Raw genomic sequence first — 21,726 nt, forward strand, 5'->3', positions numbered from 1 at the left:
CGATCTTGCTGAAGAATTTTTTCAAGCTTTCTATTTCAGCCGATCTATCTGATCTATCTATACTTTGTGAGTTCTGTTTTTCCACTTCTACTCGATATTGTTTCTCCGGTGGATTTCATTAGTTGTAACTTGGACTTTTCTTTCCATGATATTTGATGAAATTTTTGTTTCTTCTGGGTTTACAAATATTTTGAATGTGTAGTTTTGATGTTAGCAAAAGGAAATCATAGAAAAATTATCGGAAGGAAAGGATTGTTCTGAGCTTAAATTGATTATACACATGCACTGAACTTTTTGCTTCAACTATTACTTTAGTTGTAATTTTCGATCTATAGTGTTGGTCGTGGATTGTAAATGAACTCCTAAACTTCAGCTCTTACATTTACCGAATGTGCAAGTCTATGGTGATCAGCCTTTAGGCTCTATGTTGTGTTGCTCTCTAATTAGCATAAATGGGAACTGCTTTAATAGATTAGCATGTGAATGATGAATATAATATAAACATTATGCTGGCAGAAAATTCTCCATTTCCAAAACAGAGGAGGTAAGGATTTATGAAATTCAAATTCTAAAAAATCTTACTATTTCTTATAGATATTATATAGGTACTTCAATATTTCAGTCTTTTCCAGAGGATACCAAAAGTTATAAGAAAAATGAACCTAAGATAGAGGAGGAAGAGTCTCATAAAATTTGAATCTTTGCACTACTTAGTAGAACAAACAGATAGAGCAAAACAGTTCTAACAAAGTGGTAGATTTTCTCAACACAGGAATTGTTTTCTACGTAACCTTAAAGGCAAAACAAACCATTACCACTTGAAAACCAATGTTACAGGAAATTGGATTTGGCAAGCAAAATTATTATTGGTAGTACACATTTTGTTCCTGCTAACACTGGTAAAGTTTTCCTCTTAGGTAACAATTTCTTTGCTAACGTATTTCTATATAAGATTAGAGATGAAGTTAAGGGATCGTTGCCTTTGTCAATTGCTAATTAGAGTATTGCCAGAACAACCAAAGACTGAAGCAACTGTTGCAACACAAACTTGATCTCTGCTCTGAAACCTTCATAGTTAAATGAGAGTATCTTATCATTTGTTGTCTCTCTTAAACAAGACACGGCAGGAAAAAGTGATGCATCTATCTCCCTATTATACCTAAAGGTCAGCTTCTCAAGGTTGGCCAGTTTTAGGTCATTCAAAGGTGATTAAATCTTGTCCAAATCTGCATAGTTAACAAAACCCATCAATGTGCAGACTATATTTTGATTTTGAGCTTTTCAATATATGTGTGAGGTCAAGTTAAGGCATTTACGTTGAAACAAACGTCTAAGAATCATTTTTGCCATTAAAATGTGCATATATAATGTTTAACACGACTGGATGAAAATTGTTAATCTACTATTCTATCATGATATTGCTTTCACAAGTTTCTTTACATTCTCTGATTATCTAATACAATATCATTCTTATTTTACAATCCGAATTTGTTGACCTAATTACATATGTTTCCTGTTATAGCTGTGTCCATGGATAAAAAAGTCATCCCTCCACCGTCATCCTCACAAGAAAAGGCACGCCAATATTCAACGGATAGAGCCTCCATTATTAATAATAGGCGACGCAGTATATATAAACAGCTCTCATCGGATAAAAAAGAAGCACTTCTTCTTCAACGACGGACAAGATATCAACAATTGAGGAACAAAAATCTCCTTGGTGGTTCTCCCACTCCACTACCTACTGTTCAACTTCAATTCACTGGACAAAAAGGTCTTGCTATTACAGATATACCGCCTCACCCTGAAACAAGTTTCCTAATATTATCTCTGACTAAGTGTAGTTGTGATTTACCGATGGTTATAACACCATTGTTCGTGTAGGCGACACCTCTCGCGTTGATACTTCTGCAGTTGTATCGGGTAAAGCAAAAGATATGATTGGTTGCCTATCCATCTTTGAAGTAGGTACGTCACAGTAAAATGTTGTTGATATTCACTTTTCTGGAGAATTTTTTTTAATGTCCTCATTGCAACTGTTTCTACAATAGGCTCGACGTCGGCTGCACCCGTTAAACAACACAGCCCAATTGCAATCACTGTGACTACCAAAGGTTTGTCTATTCCCTTTTTCCTATTTTACAGAAAAAGTCAGGATTTTAAGAGAAATCTTATTCTATTTTCATTCAAATCATCTTGAATCTAGGTTCTGCATCACTTGCCCATCAACAAATGATCCAAAGGCAATCACTGACAAAAACAACGGTTTGTCTCTCTAAAAACTTATAGTTATCTTGCTTGCTTAGATGTTCCTCCACCTTAGCTCTTCTTCTACCTTATACCCCACTCCCTTGCAATTAATTTACACAGGTAATAGGTTAAGAAGTATATATTGTTGCAATATTAAACAACTCCCCAACAATCCAAGCATTTTAAAGAAAATGCCTTCTTGTGAATACTGTGGGGCAAAAAGATTTCAGTATGAATCACCAGGATTTTGCTGCAGTAATGGCACCGTTAAATTAGCATCACATGAAATGCCTACAAAATTACTAAATCTGTTGTTAGGAGACACTGTTGAATGCAAACATTTCCGTACCTACATTAGAATGTACAATAACATGTTTGCATTTACTTCTCTTGGAGTAAAATATGACAAAGAGCTAGCAAAAAGATACCATGGTATATACACCTTTAGAGTTCAAGGACAAATGTATCATTTCATTGATAATGTATTACCTTCAAATCAACAACCAAGAAATCTACAATTATATATTTATGATGATGATACTGAAATGTTGAATCGTATGGCTTCTTCCAGTAATGCTGATCAATCAGTTGTTCAAAAATTAATGAATATATTAAAGATAAATCCTTACTGTATCTTTCTAAAATCTCTAATGCAAGTTCAAACTTGTATATTGCACTCAATTGTGACTCTACATTAAATCAACAAGTTTATAACCTACCGACAGTTTCAGAAGTGGCGGCAATATGGTTAGACCAACAACCAAACAATAGTAGCTCTACACCACATATTCAAATTTATCCTTGTAGCAACACCAATCAATTAGTCAATTATTACTATGGTTGCTATGATCCTTTACAGTATCCATTGTTATTTCCCTATGGTCAAAATGGTTGGCATTGTGGAATTAAAAGAGTTGAACAGATTTGCAAGAAAAAATATCGATCTCAATGTGAAAATGAACAACTTCCAAGTTTATCAAATATGTGTTCTATTGAGGGACTGCTTGATATAGAAGCTAAAGTACTACAAAAAGGAAAACGAAAAAGAGATGACATCTCTTGTCGTGAATACTATTGTTATAAATTTCAAATGAGACATAATGAAATAAATGGAGTATTACATTCAGGAAGACTTTTCCAACAATACTCAGTTGATGAGTTCATAAAAATTGAAACTCAAAGGCTGGATTTTGTCTCGTGTAATCAGGATTTATTTCGGACTGATCCATTACAAGGGCTTATTGATTTTCCTAAGACATGGTGACAGAGATGCTTCAAAAGTAGGAAAACAAACATTTCTTCCTGTAAGCTTTACAGGAGGTCCTAGAGATATGCGTCAACGTTATATGGATGCTATTACGTTAGTTTAACATTTCGGAAAACCTGATATATTTTTGACTATGACTTGTAATCCTTCTTGGCCAGAAATAGAAGAATATTTACTGTCAACGGATGAAGCTCAAAATAGACCTGATTTGATTTGCCGAGTATTCAAAGCAAAAGTTGAAGAGCTAAAAACAGATATATTAAAAAAACATATTTGGAAAAGTTGTTGCATTTATGTACACTATTGAGTTTAAAAAACGAGGCCTTCCACATGCTCATTTTCTTCTAATTCTTGATGATGATTTCAAATTAATTAGTCCCGAATCATATGATCAAGTTGTTTCTGCTGAGCTTCCTGATATAAATGAAAGTCCTTACTTACATAAACTTGTTAAAAAACATATGATGCATGGTCCTTGTGGTTATTTAAATCCTACAAATTCATGTATGAAGAAAAAAGGATTTTGCAAATTCAAGTACCCAAAGAATTTTGCTGACAAAACAACAAAAGGAAAAAACTCATATGCAATCTATAGAAGAAGAAATACAGGCAAGCATGTCGAGGTTAGAAAACAACTTCTTGACAATTCATGGGTAGTACCTTTTAACCCCTACCTACTATGCAAATTTAATTGTCATATCAATGTCGAAGTATGTTCTGATATAAAGGTTGTCAAGTATATCTATAAATATATTTGTAAAGGACACGATAAAATATCCTTTTCTATACGGGAGGATGATACAAATGTTGAAATAGATGAAATAAAAGAATATCAATCTGCTAGATGGGTATCTGCACCAGAAGCTGTATGGCGTTTATTTGCTTTCCCTATTAGTGAAATGAGTCCATCTGTTTATCATCTTCAACTGCACCTCGAAAACCAACAATTTGTTTCTTTTAAAACAGCTGACAACATAGACAAAAATCATGAATAACCCCATGATTAGGAAAACAATGTTGACATAATATTTCCTAATGAATAGAACAAACGAATAGGAAAACAATGTTAACAGAATATTTCCTAATGAATAGAACAAACGAATATGCTAAACAACTCAATTTATTATATAAAGAATTTCCACAATATTTTGTGTGGTCAAAATCATACAAAATGTGGACACGAAGACAACGAGGTCATGTTATTGGCCGTCTTGTGACATGTCATCCAACAGAAGGAGAGAGATATTATCTTAGACTTCTACTAATGAATGTAAGATCCCCTGAGTCATACCAAGATCTTCGAAAAATAGATGGAAAATACTACGACACATTTAGAGAATCTGCAGAAAAAAGAGGATTGTTACATCATAATAACAACTTGGTTGAATGTATGACAGAGGCTGTATGTTATCAAATGCCTTATAGCTTGCGGCATTCTGTATGACAGAGGTTGTATGTTATCAAATGCCTTATAGCTTGCGACATCTATTTGCTACAATATTAGTATATTGCAATCCTGATAATCCAAAAGAACTATGGGAACAATTTGAAGAGTCAATGTCTGAAGACTTCAATAAATTAACCAAAACATGGATCCAAAAAAAACAAGACATTCAGTTTTGAACCATATTAATGATGTATTACATACCATGGGACATGATGTAAATGAGTATAGATTGATTTATGAAAATGTTGTGAGTTCAAGGGTAGAGTCAGACGCAAAAGATGTTCATTTTGAAAGGAATATAGTTGTTACTAAAGAAGATCTGCTATTATATAAAAAACTGAATACCGAACAAAAAATAGCATATGATACTATCCTTCAAAGAGTACTTACTAACGAATCAGGTGCTTTTTTCATTGATGGTCCGGGAGGAAGTGGTAAAACATTTTTGTACCGTGCTTTATTGGCCACTGTAAGATCTAAAGGTTTCATAGCTTTGGCCACAGCAACTTCTGGTGTTGCGGCATCTATACTTCCTGGAGGACGAACAGCCCATTCACGTTTCAAAATTCCAATTAATATTGACGAGCAGTTCTCCTGTAACATCAGTAAGCAAAGCTCTCTCGCATCTTTAATTCGTGATGCAAAATTAATTGTATGGGATGAGGTATCAATGTCAAAAAAAAAATATGATTGAAGCTTTTGATTTGCTTATGAAAGACCTAACTGAAACAAATATACTCTTTGGTGGAAAAGTCGTAGTGTTTGGAGGTGATTTTAGGCAAACGCTTCCTGTTGTCCGAAGTGGAAAAAAGGAAGACGCTTCCTATTGTCCGAAGTGGAAAAAAGGAAGACTTTATTTCTGAAAGTATTTTAAACTCCAGAATTTGGAATCAACTTGAAAAATTGAGACTATCAGAAAATATGCGTGCAAGGACTGATCCTGTTTTTTGTGAATATCTTATGAGAATTGGGAATGGAAAAGAAAAAACAAATATTAACAATAAAATAGAAATCCCAAAGCAGTTCATCATTCCTTTTACTACTGAAAAAGAGTCATTAGATCTTTTGTTCAAAGTGATATATCCGAATTTACATACATCTTTCAATGACTCTTCTTTTATGACATCTCGTGTTATCTTGACTACAAAGAACGACTTTGTTGATGAACTAAACGATAGACTCATAACTCAATTTTCAACAGTTGCCAAAATATTCATAGCTGCTGATGAGACTATTGAACCAAACGATCAACCTCAATTTGAGGACTTCTTACACACTCTAAATCTTCTTGGCTTACCTACGTACAGATTAATGTTAAAGCAAAACTGCCCTGTTATATTATTGCGAAATTTAAATCCTTCTGAAGGCTTATGTAACGGTACACGATTGGTGTGCTGTGATTTCAAAACACATGTTATAAGTTGTAAAATTGCAAGTGGTGACTTCAAAGATAAGCACGTATTTATTCCAAGAATACCATTACTATCATCAGAGGATGAAAAAATACATATTCCTTTTAAAAGAACACAGTTTCCTATACGTCTATGCTTTGCAATGACTATAAATAAAGCACAAGGACAAACATTAGATTATGTTGGTATCTATTTACGTGAACCAGTTTTTTCCCATGGTCAATTATATGTTGCTTTATCAAGAGCGAAAAGTTCAAACTGTATAAAAATATTGATTCGACCTCCTACTGCAGATAATGATGATGATCACTCAACTTGTAATGTAGTATACAATGAGATCATTCAAAAAGCTTTGTTATGAACATATTCCATGTATCTCGATAACTGACTAAGATGTGCCAACATTTATGCAACTACTGCACAGAATAGATACAGAATGTTCACTTATGATGCAGGCTTATTATGTAAGTCACTCAATCCTCTTCTTCTTACAGTGGTTGCAAACTATCATACAACTCAAACAAACTGATAAACCAACTACTTACTCATGCAAAACAAATGATGATTCATCAAGACTACACTATTGGTACCCTCGTGAAACAAACCATTGTCCCAATACAAACCACAACTTTCCCTACTCCTTCAAAAAGGTTTCCATTATTACTAATTTAATACTAACAGTCACTTAAACTCATGCTTTCCAACTTTTCCTAATATCATTACTTATATCACATTTCAAGTTATACATTCTTATTTCTGTTCTCAGTTCAATTGCCTGTTCTAACACCCAGTAACCATTAAAAAGGTTCTCTTACTTTTGAATTACCCCATTTCTGTTTAAAACAAATTAGCTTATTCTTCCACTTGAATGTTGACGACACAACATCTACAGTAATAAGAAGGCACTCAATAATTTAACTTTTCATTTGTCATGCTTCAATAGGCTTGGTATCTCTGTCATCCACATGCTGAGAAGGTGCTCCACACCATTCAGGAGTAAAGTTAGTTGTACTGTCAAATTTTGACATCCAATTAAAACCACTGTTGAAAACTCTTCAGTTGTAATCACTGCTCAGCTAAGGTAATGTATTTGTTGTCTTTCCTTTTCCTTCCATTTCATACTTTCTGATTCGATAGTTGATATTCTATTTGGCTTTTCAGAGGTTAAATAGCACATGACATACTTTTCGGCTAACCAACTATATGGACTTAGATAGCAGCTAATGGAAGATTCATATTAGGATAAAAGATTAATCAGGTACCAATAGTCATAATACTACTACGTAGTTTCTTCTTATTTGATTCTCTTATACTTTGATTATCATCTTATTTTGTTGTAGTTATTGTTACATTTTCGAACATACAACTTCTCTCTTGCTTTTCCCTTCTTCTTACCATAGTGGTAGTAGTAATCTGTTTGAAATTTTTTTGCAGCATTATATTCCCTCTAATGTAGCTATGGATGAAAGAGTTATCAAAAATTGTCAGCTACTTAGTGTAATACAATACTTATTGATTAATCATGTGTCCATGTCTTATTTTGTAAAAGATTTGATGATGTTTTAATATTTTTGAAATCTCAAACCAAATGTTATCTTTGTGCTTGCATGTATTCTGTTTTTTATTGCTAAAACTTAGAATGTCAGTTTTCTTGTGTTTAATATTGTCCATCTTATTTTGTGGCAAATTATCGTGATGCTTCATAATTGTTGCAAGTGCTATTGCACTATATTGATGGGAAAAATAAGGCTTTCAACATACTACATGAAGAATTATGCTTTCTTCAAAAGATTTCTTCTTATATTTTCTTATTTGTTGATTCGATTTTCTCATCTGTTTGATTCGATTTTCAGAATCTGCTGCTGTCATAGATTACCATTTTTAGATATTTTATTCACTTAGCGCTCGATGCTTCAGAAAAGTAATGGAAAGGTATAAAAGTTGGTAACATTTGGACAAAAAACATATTGAATTAATGCTGTTAATTTTTCATTTCAGGTTTACATCCAATACTGACAAGGTGAATAATAAGTATTATCTTGAGCCTACTTCTTTGGAAGAGATAGTCTGGTATGGACTTTGGTTCCTTTATTTGCAGTTTGGGTCTTTATTTGCAGTTTAGGACTCTAATTTTTTTGATTCATTCATATGATAAGACAAAGTAGTCTTACTTGTTGCAGAAAGAAAAGTTGTGGTTTTTTGGAAGAGATAGTCTGGTATGAACTTTGGTTCCTTTATTTGCAGTTTGGGTCTTTATTTGCAGTTTATGACTCTAATTTTCTTGATTCATTCATATGATAAGACAAAGTAGTCTTAGTTGTTGCAGAAAGAAAAGTTGTGCTTTTTTGAAGTACGAATAGAAGTTTTACAGCTGACAAATCGGTGTTAAGGGAAACTGCAACAACAAATGGCGATCAATTTGATACTCTACTTGGTGAGAAAAATAGTTTTCCTTTTCAATTGGCGTTTTCCTGTTTCACATATTGTCTTCATTATTACTTTCTAAATGAGATTAGCTTCACTGACTTATTATTATCTCTACCGTTTTTCCTTTTCCTATGCTACTTTTGAATAACACTTTAGGTTAAATCCACAGGAAAATGTTGCTGTTGATCTCCTGTTTTCATTCAAAGTTTGGAACACGAAAGGCTATCATCTAAGCACAAAAACAAATGTGTTTCCCTCAGATAGCCTAACCTCACTTTTACGTGTGTGTATGTTTCATTAGTTGTATACTAAAATTCCATGATATCACATAAATTGAGATAAAAAATACTAATATATATTGGGCCCCGTGCTGGCACAGGGTCCTGTATCTAGTATATATATAAGTGGCTAGAAGCACCCACCTATTAAATGACATGTGTGCTTTTAACCTTTAACATTTCATTCAAGGACAATTTATTAATTATCATATAATTCTACTTTTTATTATGCTTGTATTGTTGGTACATTAGCTTTGGAAATTGTGCGATTCAAGAATATTTTCTTTAATTCCTATTAAGTCATTGTATTGATAATATATATTTGGTTGCAGTATTTTTTCGAACTCTCATTTACCTTTTCTTTTGCATCTTTTTACAATAAACTCATGCATGGACTTTGGTAAATACATTGAATAATTGAGCCCTTTTCAAAGCCTAAAAAGACAAAAAAGCTACTATAACGATCCAAACCATCATTATTTAGGAGAAGCAAAATCCGAAAAATATCTGAGCCCTTGTCCAGCCATAGCGGGCCAGATACCAATAGGGCGGCAGCGCCAAGGCGGGGTAAGTTGGCGCCAGGGCGGGATAGGCGAGGTAGAACGTAAATTACGAGAAATCCTATTTTCTCCATCTTCCTAAAATACCTAAATAAGTCGTAAAACACCCTAAAAACCTTGGAAAAGCTGCTCTAAGCTTGGGAAGGAAAGAGAAGGAGATTTCTAGCGTGCGAATGGTGATATCTTGCGGATTCTTGGCCAAATTCACCGTCACGAAGCCCGAAAAAACCAGAATCGAGGTCAAAAACTCCGTGCAACTGCTTGGCACCCAGGTAGGCTAGGTTTTATGAATTGAGTAGTGTAAATCTGTGCTCATTGCGTAATATATGTAAATCGATGGTAGAGTTTATGCGTAGGCCTTCGTGCACCGGATGATCTCCAAACCCTAGAAAGAAGCCTAAGAAAATGAATTTAGGGCTGAGTATGGTCGAATTAAGGTTTGCATGAGGTGCGTGATGAATGATCCATTGTAGGTGATGGTTGTGATTCTATGATTGTGTGATGTATGTATGTCTTGCTTCATTGTGATACTTATGTGTATATGAATGTTGCATTATTGATCACACTTGTTGTAAATGAGATAGGCGAATGACTATATGCCATGAATCACTTCTTGATTGTATGACTTGAGAGTATACTTATGTTTGTGATGGTGGTGTGTTGATGGATCAGATTGCCACGTTACGGCATAACTAACTTGGATCGGGCCCGTTCCGGCATAACTAACTTGGATCGGATTGCCACGTTTCGGCATAACTAACTTGGATCGAATTGCCACGTTTCGACATAAAAATGGGATCGGATTGCCACGTTCCGGCATAAAAATGAGATCGGATTGCCACGTTCCGGCATAACTGTGGGATCGGGTACCACGTTCCGGTATGCTAACAGTTTGGGTTTGGATTCCATGAGAGGACCAACTACTTTATATAATTGTGTAGCTTGAGAAATGTGAAATACGTTGTTGTTCTTCAAGTCGATGTTATTATATATGCTCTATATATACATGTGATGATATTGTTGTATTGACTTGCATATGTTGCACTTAGTGGGTATATGTTATGACGGCTTATATTGATTGTCTTTGTGTTGAGCGAACTTGTTGGGTATAGTGGAAGGGCAAAGGGTTCAAGGGGCGAGTGATGGATAGCGAAGGTTGTCGTGTGTTGTAATGGCGAGAAGTAGAGGTAGCGTATGTGATGAAATATGCTTAGGTGGATTTCACCTTGGGAAAAGAGATGGGTTTAGTGGTAAAGAAGGTTGATGTAGTGTACTATGTGACCATGGTTGAGTAATGTGACGAGGAGGTAAGATTACGAAGTGAGCGGTTAGTTGGAGTGCTTGTGGGTGGAATTGGGGGTTTGTTAATGTGTTAGAATGGTTAGGCTATGATCAAGAACCTGGTGAGTAAGTTGTTTGAGAAGGTGCAGAAGCGGGTGGCTTATTTCATGATCTTACTAGTTGGTTTCGTATGCTATGTGGTGGGGGTCGGGTTGACCGATGATGCCTATCAGTACGTGTGTTTGTACTGATACTACTCTTGCTATGTCTTTTTGACATAGTCTGGATGCAGGTTGGTGATGTTTCCTTAGGTGAAGACGAAGAAATTCTCCAACAGCATTCTTCCTTCCGCATGGTGGGAGCTATGTCTTTTATTTATCCTGTCCAGTTGTGCTCTTAGTAGCTCTTGTACCTGTTTAGACTAGATACATAGGAGTTGTTAAATTTCTTTACAAGTTTTAACTAAAAGTGTGTCTAAAGATATTAGTTATAAAATCATATTATTGTAATTATCTTTGTTTTCTTTAAAATTCCACATGATTTAAATGGTTGGGATATGAGGGTTTTCCTACTTAGGTGGTAGTATGTAGGTGCCCGCACGACCCGGTGGGTTGGGTCATGATAGTTATTGATGTAAGGACTTATGCGGGATCCACAAGTCTCATCACATGATCCGTTTGAATTAAAATTCAGTCCAACAAAAATATTGTTTGGTTACTTTATTTAACCTAATCTATGGATTAGTTATATTTCATACAAGGTCTTATTTTATCCCTAGAAAAGGGAGGGATAACTAATTCAAGGTTTAATAATCCTTGGATAAGACCCCTAAGTGACTAAACTATCCCCAAATCTTTTTTCCTAATTTTTTTTTTGTAATTTAATGCTCTTTTTTATTTATATGAGAATATTTATAAATATTCTTTTAAATTCTTCAAATTCGTTCCATGTAATTTGATGATTTAACAAATTAATATGTTTTTCTCCATGTTAGATTTGTTGTATTGGGTTAATTTTTTTGGGTTTTTAAAAATGTGGTTCGTCAATTGACCACTTGAACTATTTTTTTAATAAAATAAGCTTCGTGTAATTGAACAATTTAAGTAGTCTTAAATCTATGTTAAGTTTAAGGTATATTTGACCAACAAAAATTAGAAATATATCGTGCTATCAAGGATCTCTATAGTAGCATATCACACCTCAAAATTAATAATATTTTTCTAAATATATTTTCGTATTTAACTTGACAAATTAAATGAAATATAAAATCTCATAATAATTCAAGGGTATAGTAGGAAAGAAACTTTTTCTAGAATTTTAAACCAAACATAAGATTAAATGGAAAACAATGAACCAGACACTTGATAAAAACTAATCCTTGCATTACTAAACCCTGCATTACTAATCTGTGCATTACTAATCCATATATTAGTAATCCCTGCATTATGTATCTGTGTACCAAACGACCCCGTAATGTTCAGTATTTGTAGTTATTTTTATTTTTTTATAGTTCTATTAAAATTCAAGGTATTTCAATATTGTTTATTACTAAATATTCTATCAATATTACGGATATTGAGACAAAACAAGTAACATATATTATTTAAAAATTATATAAAAGGTACTATAAATCATAATAATTAACAACTTAAAACATTAAAAAATCGTATAATTGACTCTCAAAATTTATTTGTGCCACATATATTGGGATAAATAAAGTAATATAGATGATTTGAAAATAACTTAAAAAGTATTGCAACACAATTATTAACAACTTAATTTTTTTTTTAAATATAGAATATTTGGCAGACTCTCTAAATTTCATATGTACCATATAAATTGAGATTTCATATGTACCACATAAATTGAGAAAATATATAGAATATATGACCGACTCTCCAAATTTCATTTGTACCACATAATTTGAGATTTCATATGTACCACATAAGTTGAAACATATAAAGTAACATATATTGGGTCTGTACTGGTACGGACTCATGTATCTAGTAAAATAATAAAACTCGTGACGAAATTTATTTCTAATTAAATAGTTCATAACTAATATGTGTTTTTTTTTTTTTTTGGATAATTCCTTACGAACTCATTTGCCTCGCACTTTTCCATGCCAATTCAAAGACCAGCAATAGATTGAAACATTTTCTTTCATGCTTTTACAAGCCAATAAATAGAGAAAGATTTAAGTTGCATATTGTCTCAACTCTTTTATACTATTGTAATATATTATTATATATGTCAAATTCAAAATTTCATAATTAAGCCGTGAGGACATCTACCATTTTTCATGGACATCCATTCATTTAGTAATCATTTAAGATGAGAAGAAAGGGGAAATTCATTTAAACATTACAAGAAGATTACTCTAGCTATAACAATAGTCACGTATAACAAGAAACACTCTCATTGGAGTAGAAGACTTATCTTGTTTAGATAAACAACAACAATAAATTTAGTGAAATTTCACGAAATGAATAGAGTGTATGCAAATATTATCAATTATATTTGAGATATAGCAAACAAAACAGTAGAATAGGTAACAAAATATCATCAATTATAATTTGTTCTACTGAAATAAATGAACATAACATGAAATTAAATATATAGACCATTAAGATTAAGTTAAGAACTTCATATAAAGAAGTAAATACAAGAATCCTAGGGGTTAGAATAATTATTACAACACTCTAGCAAGAAAAAAAAAACAGTTATTTATATAATATGAAGCATGCATCAACTCCCTAACTTAGTTGATCTACATTATAAACAATCCTAAATAAGTTATACTCACTGACGATATAATAAACAACTAATATGGCCATGCATGTATCGAACAGTGATAATAGTATCAGCAAACGAACGTTCTCCTCAATCAACAATTTTAAGAGTATTAATATCTTTAGTGATAGCGGGAATACAACTTGAACTCCTAGCAATCCCACCTTTCTTTTGAGTATCTCTACTCTTTTTCAATATTTCTCTCATAGCCTCAGCTTGATAAAGCACAGGATATGCCCTACCAAGTCTATTAAATTTAGAACATGCATTCATATGTTCATTTAAAGCTTCTTCTAACTTCTTACCTCCATTCTTCTTCTCCATCTCTTCCTTCACAGCCTCAGAACACAAACCACAAATCAACTTCCCTGAATATTTCTCCTTAACTCTCTTAACATATTCAAGTGTGCATTCTTCAGACATACCACAACACTCACACTTTGTATCTCCAACTTCAGAAATAGGTGGAAGCACATTCTTCTCAATATTATTATGATCAGATACTACTAATGCTACTTCTTTGCTAAGTTCAAATGAGATATCAGATATTGTTCTTTGGAGACCATTGTCTATGGCAAGTTTTTTAGTCCTAACAATCAGGGGCGGATCTATAGTGTGTCCAGGGGGTCATCCGACCCCCCTCGGAAAAAAAATTACACTATATATATAAGATCAATTTTTTTGTGTACTTGTATATATTTAAAATTGAACCCCCTGAGCATATGTCAAAGGAATAGCTCAGTGGTTTATGGGGGTCAGGATTCAGCCTATGTGAGCTTTGGGTCACGGGTTCGATTCCAGGCAACAACATTTTTTTTATTTGAACCCCCTTGATAGAATTCCTGCCTCCGCCACTGCTAACAATAGTTTCTTCTCTATTATGTCCCATGATGAGATTATAATAAAGATTAGTGTTTGGTTTTGTAAGAGATGGAAAAAGGGTTTTCTTGGAGATTGAGTAGTATATACAAAAATTGTATGTTAAGCTTCTAATTTATACTTGAAGGAAACATATATGGGAAGTGTATGTGGACAAATATGTCTCAAGTCAACATTTAATGTATGTGTGTGCCTTTGAGTGAGTTGGAGGAGAGAGACAAAGAAAAAGAGAGATTAATCTTGAATCAACTAGATATAATTCATTGCATAGATGAGTACACTCTAATAATAATGTATGTTCATTCTTGTTTTCAAAGTTAGCCTCAGAACACAAACCACAAATCAACTTCCCTGAATATTTCTCCTTAACTCTCTTAACATATTCAAGTGTGCATTCTTCAGACATACCACAACACTCACACTTTGTATCTCCAACTTCAGAAATAGGTGGAAGCACATTCTTCTCAATATTATTATGATCAGATACTACTAATGCTACTTCTTTGCTAAGTTCAAATGAGATATCAGATATTGTTCTTTGGAGACCATTGTCTATGGCAAGTTTTTTAGTCCTAACAATCAGGGGCGGATCTATAGTGTGTCCAGGGGGTCATCCGACCCCCCTCGGAAAAAAAATTACACTATATATATAAGATCAATTTTTTTGTGTACTTGTATATATTTAAAATTGAACCCCCTGAGCATATGTCAAAGGAATAGCTCAGTGGTTTATGGGGGTCAGGATTCAGCCTATGTGAGCTTTGGGTCACGGGTTCGATTCCAGGCAACAACATTTTTTTTATTTGAACCCCCTTGATAGAATTCCTGCCTCCGCCACTGCTAACAATAGTTTCTTCTCTATTATGTCCCATGATGAGATTAGTGTTTGATTTTGTAAGAGATGGAGAAAGGGTTTTCTTGAAGATTGAGTAGTATATAGAAAAATTGTATGTTAAGCTTCTAATTTATACTTGAAGGGAACATATATGGGAAGTGTATGTGGACAAATATGTCTTAAGTCAACATTTAATGTATGTGTGCCTTTGAGTGAGTTGGAGGAGAGAGACAAAGAAAAAGGGAGATTAATCTTGAATCAACTAGATATTTCATTGCATATATGAGTATTATCTAATAATAATAATGTATGTTCATTCTTGTTTTCAAAGTTTGTAGTTGTAGTCTATTGATTAGTAATAATTTCAACATAGATCATTTAGGTGCACTACTTCTTCAAGGTTAATGAAATTGACTTTCGAAAAATAAAAAGTATCACATAAATTAAAACGTAGAATATCTCTTTAAGGACCCGGGATCGTTTAAACTTAATTATAACAATGGTTAGTTACTTTTGAGATACTGGAAAATAGCATTATTATTTCTGTTGTGGGATATCAATTTGCCAATATTTATTCTAGAATAAAAAATAATATCATAGAAAAAAATATAATCTAATTACACAAGAGGGTTAGGTCTAGGAGTGGAGTAAGTAATTGCCTACATGCAAGTTCAACCGAACTAGATTTTGCTCAAAACAATGTTATAATATCATTTAAAGTCGTTATATAAAATTCAGGACTCATAAAGTTAAAATTTTAGTTTCGCCTCTGAAATGAATATTCTTTGTACCTATGAGATTGTGAAGGGTTTTGTGAGTTTGTTCACGGGACTAACACTCCGACCATCACTTTTTTAGTGTTGTTGGAAGAAAATGAAATCATGAAAAGTAGTAAATAAAGAAAATAATATAGTTAACTTTATATGTTCTTTTTACCTAATACAAATACATAAATTGAAAAAACAACAATGAAGTTCACAAGCAATGAACAAAAAGCAAAATCTTGTGCCTTTTTGGGTAGATTTAGATATACCATATGAAGGGAAAAAATCAACTTTAATTGCTTTAGTTTGTGATAGAATCACATGAATCTTGAAAATAGCAAGAAGCGAAAAGGGTGTTTTGTGGCTGCACTACTTTGCTTAGTGATGGATAAGTTTAACTTATTTTGTTCCAAAAGTAATAGTTTTTGGCTTTCTTTTTAGGAAAGGTCTGAAATATATCTGAACTTTGACCGAAATTGTTGTAACGATCTCAAACTTTGAATAGGACCTATTACCCCTGCACTAATTAATAATGTATTTTAAAGATATATATGTGCCCACGTGGACAAGTTACTAATTATAATGATGCAATATTTATGATGTCCACGTGGACACTTATATATCTTTAAAATACACTGTTAATTAGTGCAGGAGATAATAGGTCCTGCCCAAAGTTTGAGATTGTTACAACAATTTCTGTCAAAGTTCAGATATTTTTCGAATCTTTTTCCCTCTTTTTATAAAGTTTTATTTCCTTACCATATGAGAATATTATACATTAAGGTGAATTTATGCATCTTATTAGCTAAGTATTTTATTATTATAAATCAACGTATCTTTGTTATAATTGGTCTTTGCCCTCATCCTTTGGTTTTAAATTGCGAGAGGTTTATGCATACTTGACAACTTAATGCCTAATTATTCGATCAGTGACAATAATATTTATTGAGATTTATATATACTTGAAGTTAATTTTCAAATGTTTGTTTTGCCTAATCTTCTCCACATACTTTGTGAAATAAGATATCATATTTGTGTATTTGAAATATAAGTTTCATTCTATCATAAAGAATAAATAGTAATCATCAATTTATCAAAACAATAATAAATCTAAAAAAACATCTAACACACTTTTAAATTTTTCGTGTATGTTTGTGTTCAATCATGCATGACTAATTAAATGCATGTTAAAACTGACTAAAATGTCAGTCATGTGTGCCCGCATGTAGAAACAGAAGCAGAAGAAGCAGACAAAAACATACATCTTTCTGAAATTCGTGCAAAATAAAACAAACGGCAGATAATAATTACGAGCATGTTTGGATTGACTTATTTTAAATACTTTTATAGTGTTTAGATAAATTTAACAAGTGTTTTTGAGTTAAAATAGTAAGAATGAGTCAAAAACTATAAGTTAGAATTTCAATCTATGAGTTTTGGCTTATAAGTTCAAAAATCAAAAGTCAATCCAAATCGATTCTAAATAGGGCATCAAAATAGGTCGCCCTTTGAATAGTTTTTTGGAAAAATTACTGAAAATACATGTCTTATGTTTCCCTTATTTTCAATATCCCCTTCTATTTCTAAAAACCTCTAAAATCCCTTATTTCTTTAATGTATCCGAGATACATATTAATGTATGCGAGCTACATATTATGTATTCGATTTATTTTATAATGTATCCGATCTAGTTTTTAATGTATCCGAGCTACATATTATGTATACGATTTATGTTATAATTTATCTGAGATACTCTTTAATGTATTCAAGCTATATTTTATGTATCCGATTTGTGTTACTTTTTAAGGAATTAATGTAATTACAAATTAAAGAGGGATAAATTGTAATTTCATATTAAAACTATTTGATTCCTAAAATTTATCCTTTTTTCTCTCTTTTTTTAAAGGGAAAATTACGCGGTTAAGCAAACTTATACTACTTAATTACTCATCATAGCTATAGTTTGCTATAATAACCACTCACAACTAACATTATACATTAATTACGCGGGCTGACTTCGAGTTTGTATAATTAGCCACGTTTGTATATGTATAATTCACCAGAATATACAAATACATATGTGTAATATACAATTATCTAACCTATATACATATACAATTCACCTTTCTCCCACTCTTTGCCCCCTCTCTCTCGCCTCTCTCCTCTCTCTCTCAGTCTCGCTCGCCTCTCTCCTCCATATAACATGTAGCTACAAATTGTAATCATCAAACTATAGTTATGGAGAGTAATTAGGCTATTTTTGAGTGGCTATATGTGATAGTTCCCTTTTTTTAAGTCCAGATATTTTATGTAGGCCCAATCTACAAGTAGCTCAGCTTGAGATACATAAGGATGGCCCAAAAAACTTAACTGACCCATATCTTTGTCAAAAAACTTATTGCCACAACAAAATGGTAAAATCTTAGTTCATTTTCAATAGTTGATCAAAGACCATAAAAAAATAAATATACACTATGAATCGAATACATGTATTATTTATGGTATTATTTAATCCTTAGTTTGATGATATAAATTAAACAAACAAATATATATTGCATAGAAGAAAAAGAGTAATCAACAAAAGACCATAACAAATATATATGTTATAATCCTTTATATTGCACTGAATTAACATGTAAAAGGTTTTAAATTTAACTCTTTTATTAGAAATTTTAAAAGGAGACTGGATATAAGTTTCAAAAGAAAGTGAACTAACTTGCGTGTCAGTTGCGATATCTCCTTTGCAAATTCAAAGAAAGACTTGAAAAGGATTAAAGGTCGTTTGGTGAAAGGAATTGTAGAGAATTTTGGGAAAATTTCTGAATGTCTATTCATATCCAATACGATGTATTTACACTACTAAAAAAACAGTGAATATCGACTTACAAATACCGATCTCCGGAGATCGGTATTCCCTGAAATACCGACCTAAAACCGACATCCCAGCTTAGGTCGGAAAAAGCTTGGTCGCTATTCAATACCGACCTCTGGAGGTCGGTATTTACTGACCTCTCGAGGTCAGTTTTTATTTTATGTCGGAATATTCATTTTTTAAAATTACGACCTCTGAAGGTCGGTATTTTTATTTTTGCATTTTGAGATTCTGACCTCCGGAGGTCGGTATTTTTATTTTTGTAATGTTGAAATTCCGACCTCCGGAGGTCGGTATTTTTATTTTTGTAATGTTGAAATTCCGACCTCCGGAGGTCGGTATTTTTATTTTTTATTTTTGAAATTCCGACCTCCAGGGGTCGGTTTTCTGCTGCAAAACAGGCAGCAAATTGCTGCAATTTTTAGTTGCCCACCTGCATATTTATACCAAAACAACCCAAAGCCAAATAAAATTCATCCAACCAAAACAACACAATATTTTCAACATATACAAACTATTTCAAAATAGCAATTTTTAGTTGTACACCTGCATATTTATACCAAAACAACCCAAAGCCAAATAAACTTCATCCAACCAAAACAACACAATATTTTCAACATATACATTAAACTATTTCAAAATAAACCTCATCCAACTTACAAAATAAACTAAAACAACGATCAAATTAAACAATTCCAAAAATATAGAAGTCTAAAATGTCAAATAGATACAACTACTCCTCATCACCCTCACTCTCCTAATCAAACTTACCATTCTCATCACCCTCACTTTCCTTATCAGACTTATCATTCTCATCAGCCTCCTGATCAGATCCATCACTGCTGCCGGACATGGAGGAAGAATATTTCCTGATTCAAAAAGAAAAGTTAGTTGGGCCTGAAGCGCTGTATACTTCTTGTTCTCTACCTCTTATTTAAACAACTTAACAACTTTTTAACCTTAACTAGTTTAGTTTTGACTTAATTCCAACAACTAAATTCACTAACTAACCCACATTATTTATTTTAACTTATTTAAACAATTTAACAACTTTTTAACGTTAACTAGTTTAGTTTTGACTTAATTTCAACAACTAAATCCAATAACTAAACGACATTATTTATTTTAACATATTTAAACAACTTAACAACCTTTTAAATTTAACTAGTTTAGTTTGACTTAATTCCAACAACTAAATTCAGTAACTAACCCACATTATTTATTTTAACCTATTTAAACAACTTAACAACTTTTTAACGTTAACTAGTTTAGTTTTGACTTAATTCCAACAACTAAATTCACTAACTAACCCACATTATTTATTTTAACTTATTTAAACAACTTAACAACTTTTTAACTTTAACTACATTAGTTTTGACTTAATTCCAACAACTAAATTCACTAACTAACCCACATTATTTATTTTAACTTATTTAAACAACTTAACAACTTTTTAACGTTAACTAGTTTAGTTTTGACTTAATTCCAACAACTAAATTCACTAACTAACCCACATTATTTATTTTAACTTATTTAAACAACTTAACAACTTTTTAACTTTAACTACATTAGTTTTGACTTAATTCCAACAACTAAATTCACTAACTAACCCACATTATTTATTTTAACTTATTTAAACAACTTAACAACTTTTTAACGTTAACTAGTTTAGTTTTGACTTAATTCCAACAACTAAATTCACTAACTAACCCACATTATTTATTTTAACTTATTTAAACAACTTAACAACTTTTTAACGTTAACTAGTTTAGTCTTGACTTAATTCCAACAACTAAATTCACTAACTAAACCACATTATTTATTTTAACTTATTTAAACAACATAACAACTTTTGAACTTTAACTACATTAGTTTTGACTTAATTCCAACAACTAAATTCACTAACTAAACCACATTATTTATTTTAACTTATTTAAACAACTTAACAACTTTTTAACGTTAACTAGTTTAGTCTTGACTTAATTCCAACAACTAAATTCACTAACTAAACCACATTATTTATTTTAACTTATTTAAACAACTTAACAACTTTTTAACGTTAACTAGTTTAGTCTTGACTTAATTCCAACAACTAAATTCACTAACTAAACCACATTATTTATTTTAACTTATTTAAACAACTTAACAACTTTTTAACGTTAACTAGTTTAGTCTTGACTTAATTCCAACAACTAAATTCACTAACTAAACCACATTATTTATTTTAACTTATTTAAACAACTTAACAACTTTTTAACGTTAACTAGTTTAGTCTTGACTTAATTCCAACAACTAAATTCACTAACTAAACCACATTATTTATTTTAACTTATTTAAACAACTTAACAACTTTTTAACGTTAACTAGTTTAGTCTTGACTTAATTCCAACAACTAAATTCACTAACTAACCCACATTATTTATTTTAACTTATTTAAACAACTTAACAACTTTTTAACGTTAACTAGTTTAGTTTTGACTTAATTCCAACAAATAAATTAACCAACTAAACGACATTATTTATTTTAACTTATTTAAACAACTTAACAACTTTTTAACGTTAACTAGTTTAGTTTTGACTTAATACAACAACTAAATCCACCAACTAAATCAATTTTATCATCTATAGGATCAAATAGTGTTGGTACTTATGCTTAACAAA

General features: G+C 32.0%; 1 protein-coding gene and 1 long non-coding RNA gene across 2 annotated transcripts; both read left to right on the forward strand.

The window, feature by feature from the left end:
• The first annotated feature begins 1,888 nt into the window (after positions 1–1,888).
• On the forward strand, positions 1,889–5,776 carry LOC102581641 (uncharacterized). Its single transcript, XM_015305543.1, has 3 exons — positions 1,889–1,968; positions 2,052–2,114; positions 5,390–5,776. The coding sequence occupies exons 1-3, from the start codon at positions 1,938–1,940 to the stop codon at positions 5,656–5,658; spliced, it is 363 nt and encodes a 120-aa protein (XP_015161029.1). The 5' UTR covers positions 1,889–1,937; the 3' UTR covers positions 5,659–5,776.
• A 1,822-nt stretch (positions 5,777–7,598) lies between these two features.
• Positions 7,599–8,788, forward strand: LOC107059114 (uncharacterized). Its single transcript, XR_001472502.1, has 3 exons — positions 7,599–7,634; positions 8,375–8,592; positions 8,703–8,788. It is a non-coding gene; the product is annotated as an uncharacterized lncRNA (long non-coding RNA).
• The last annotated feature ends 12,938 nt before the right edge of the window (positions 8,789–21,726 follow it).

The sequence above is a fragment of the Solanum tuberosum genome, unplaced genomic scaffold (genome assembly GCF_000226075.1).
Source record: "Solanum tuberosum cultivar DM 1-3 516 R44 unplaced genomic scaffold, SolTub_3.0 scf00825, whole genome shotgun sequence".
Taxonomy (NCBI): domain Eukaryota; kingdom Viridiplantae; phylum Streptophyta; class Magnoliopsida; order Solanales; family Solanaceae; genus Solanum; species Solanum tuberosum.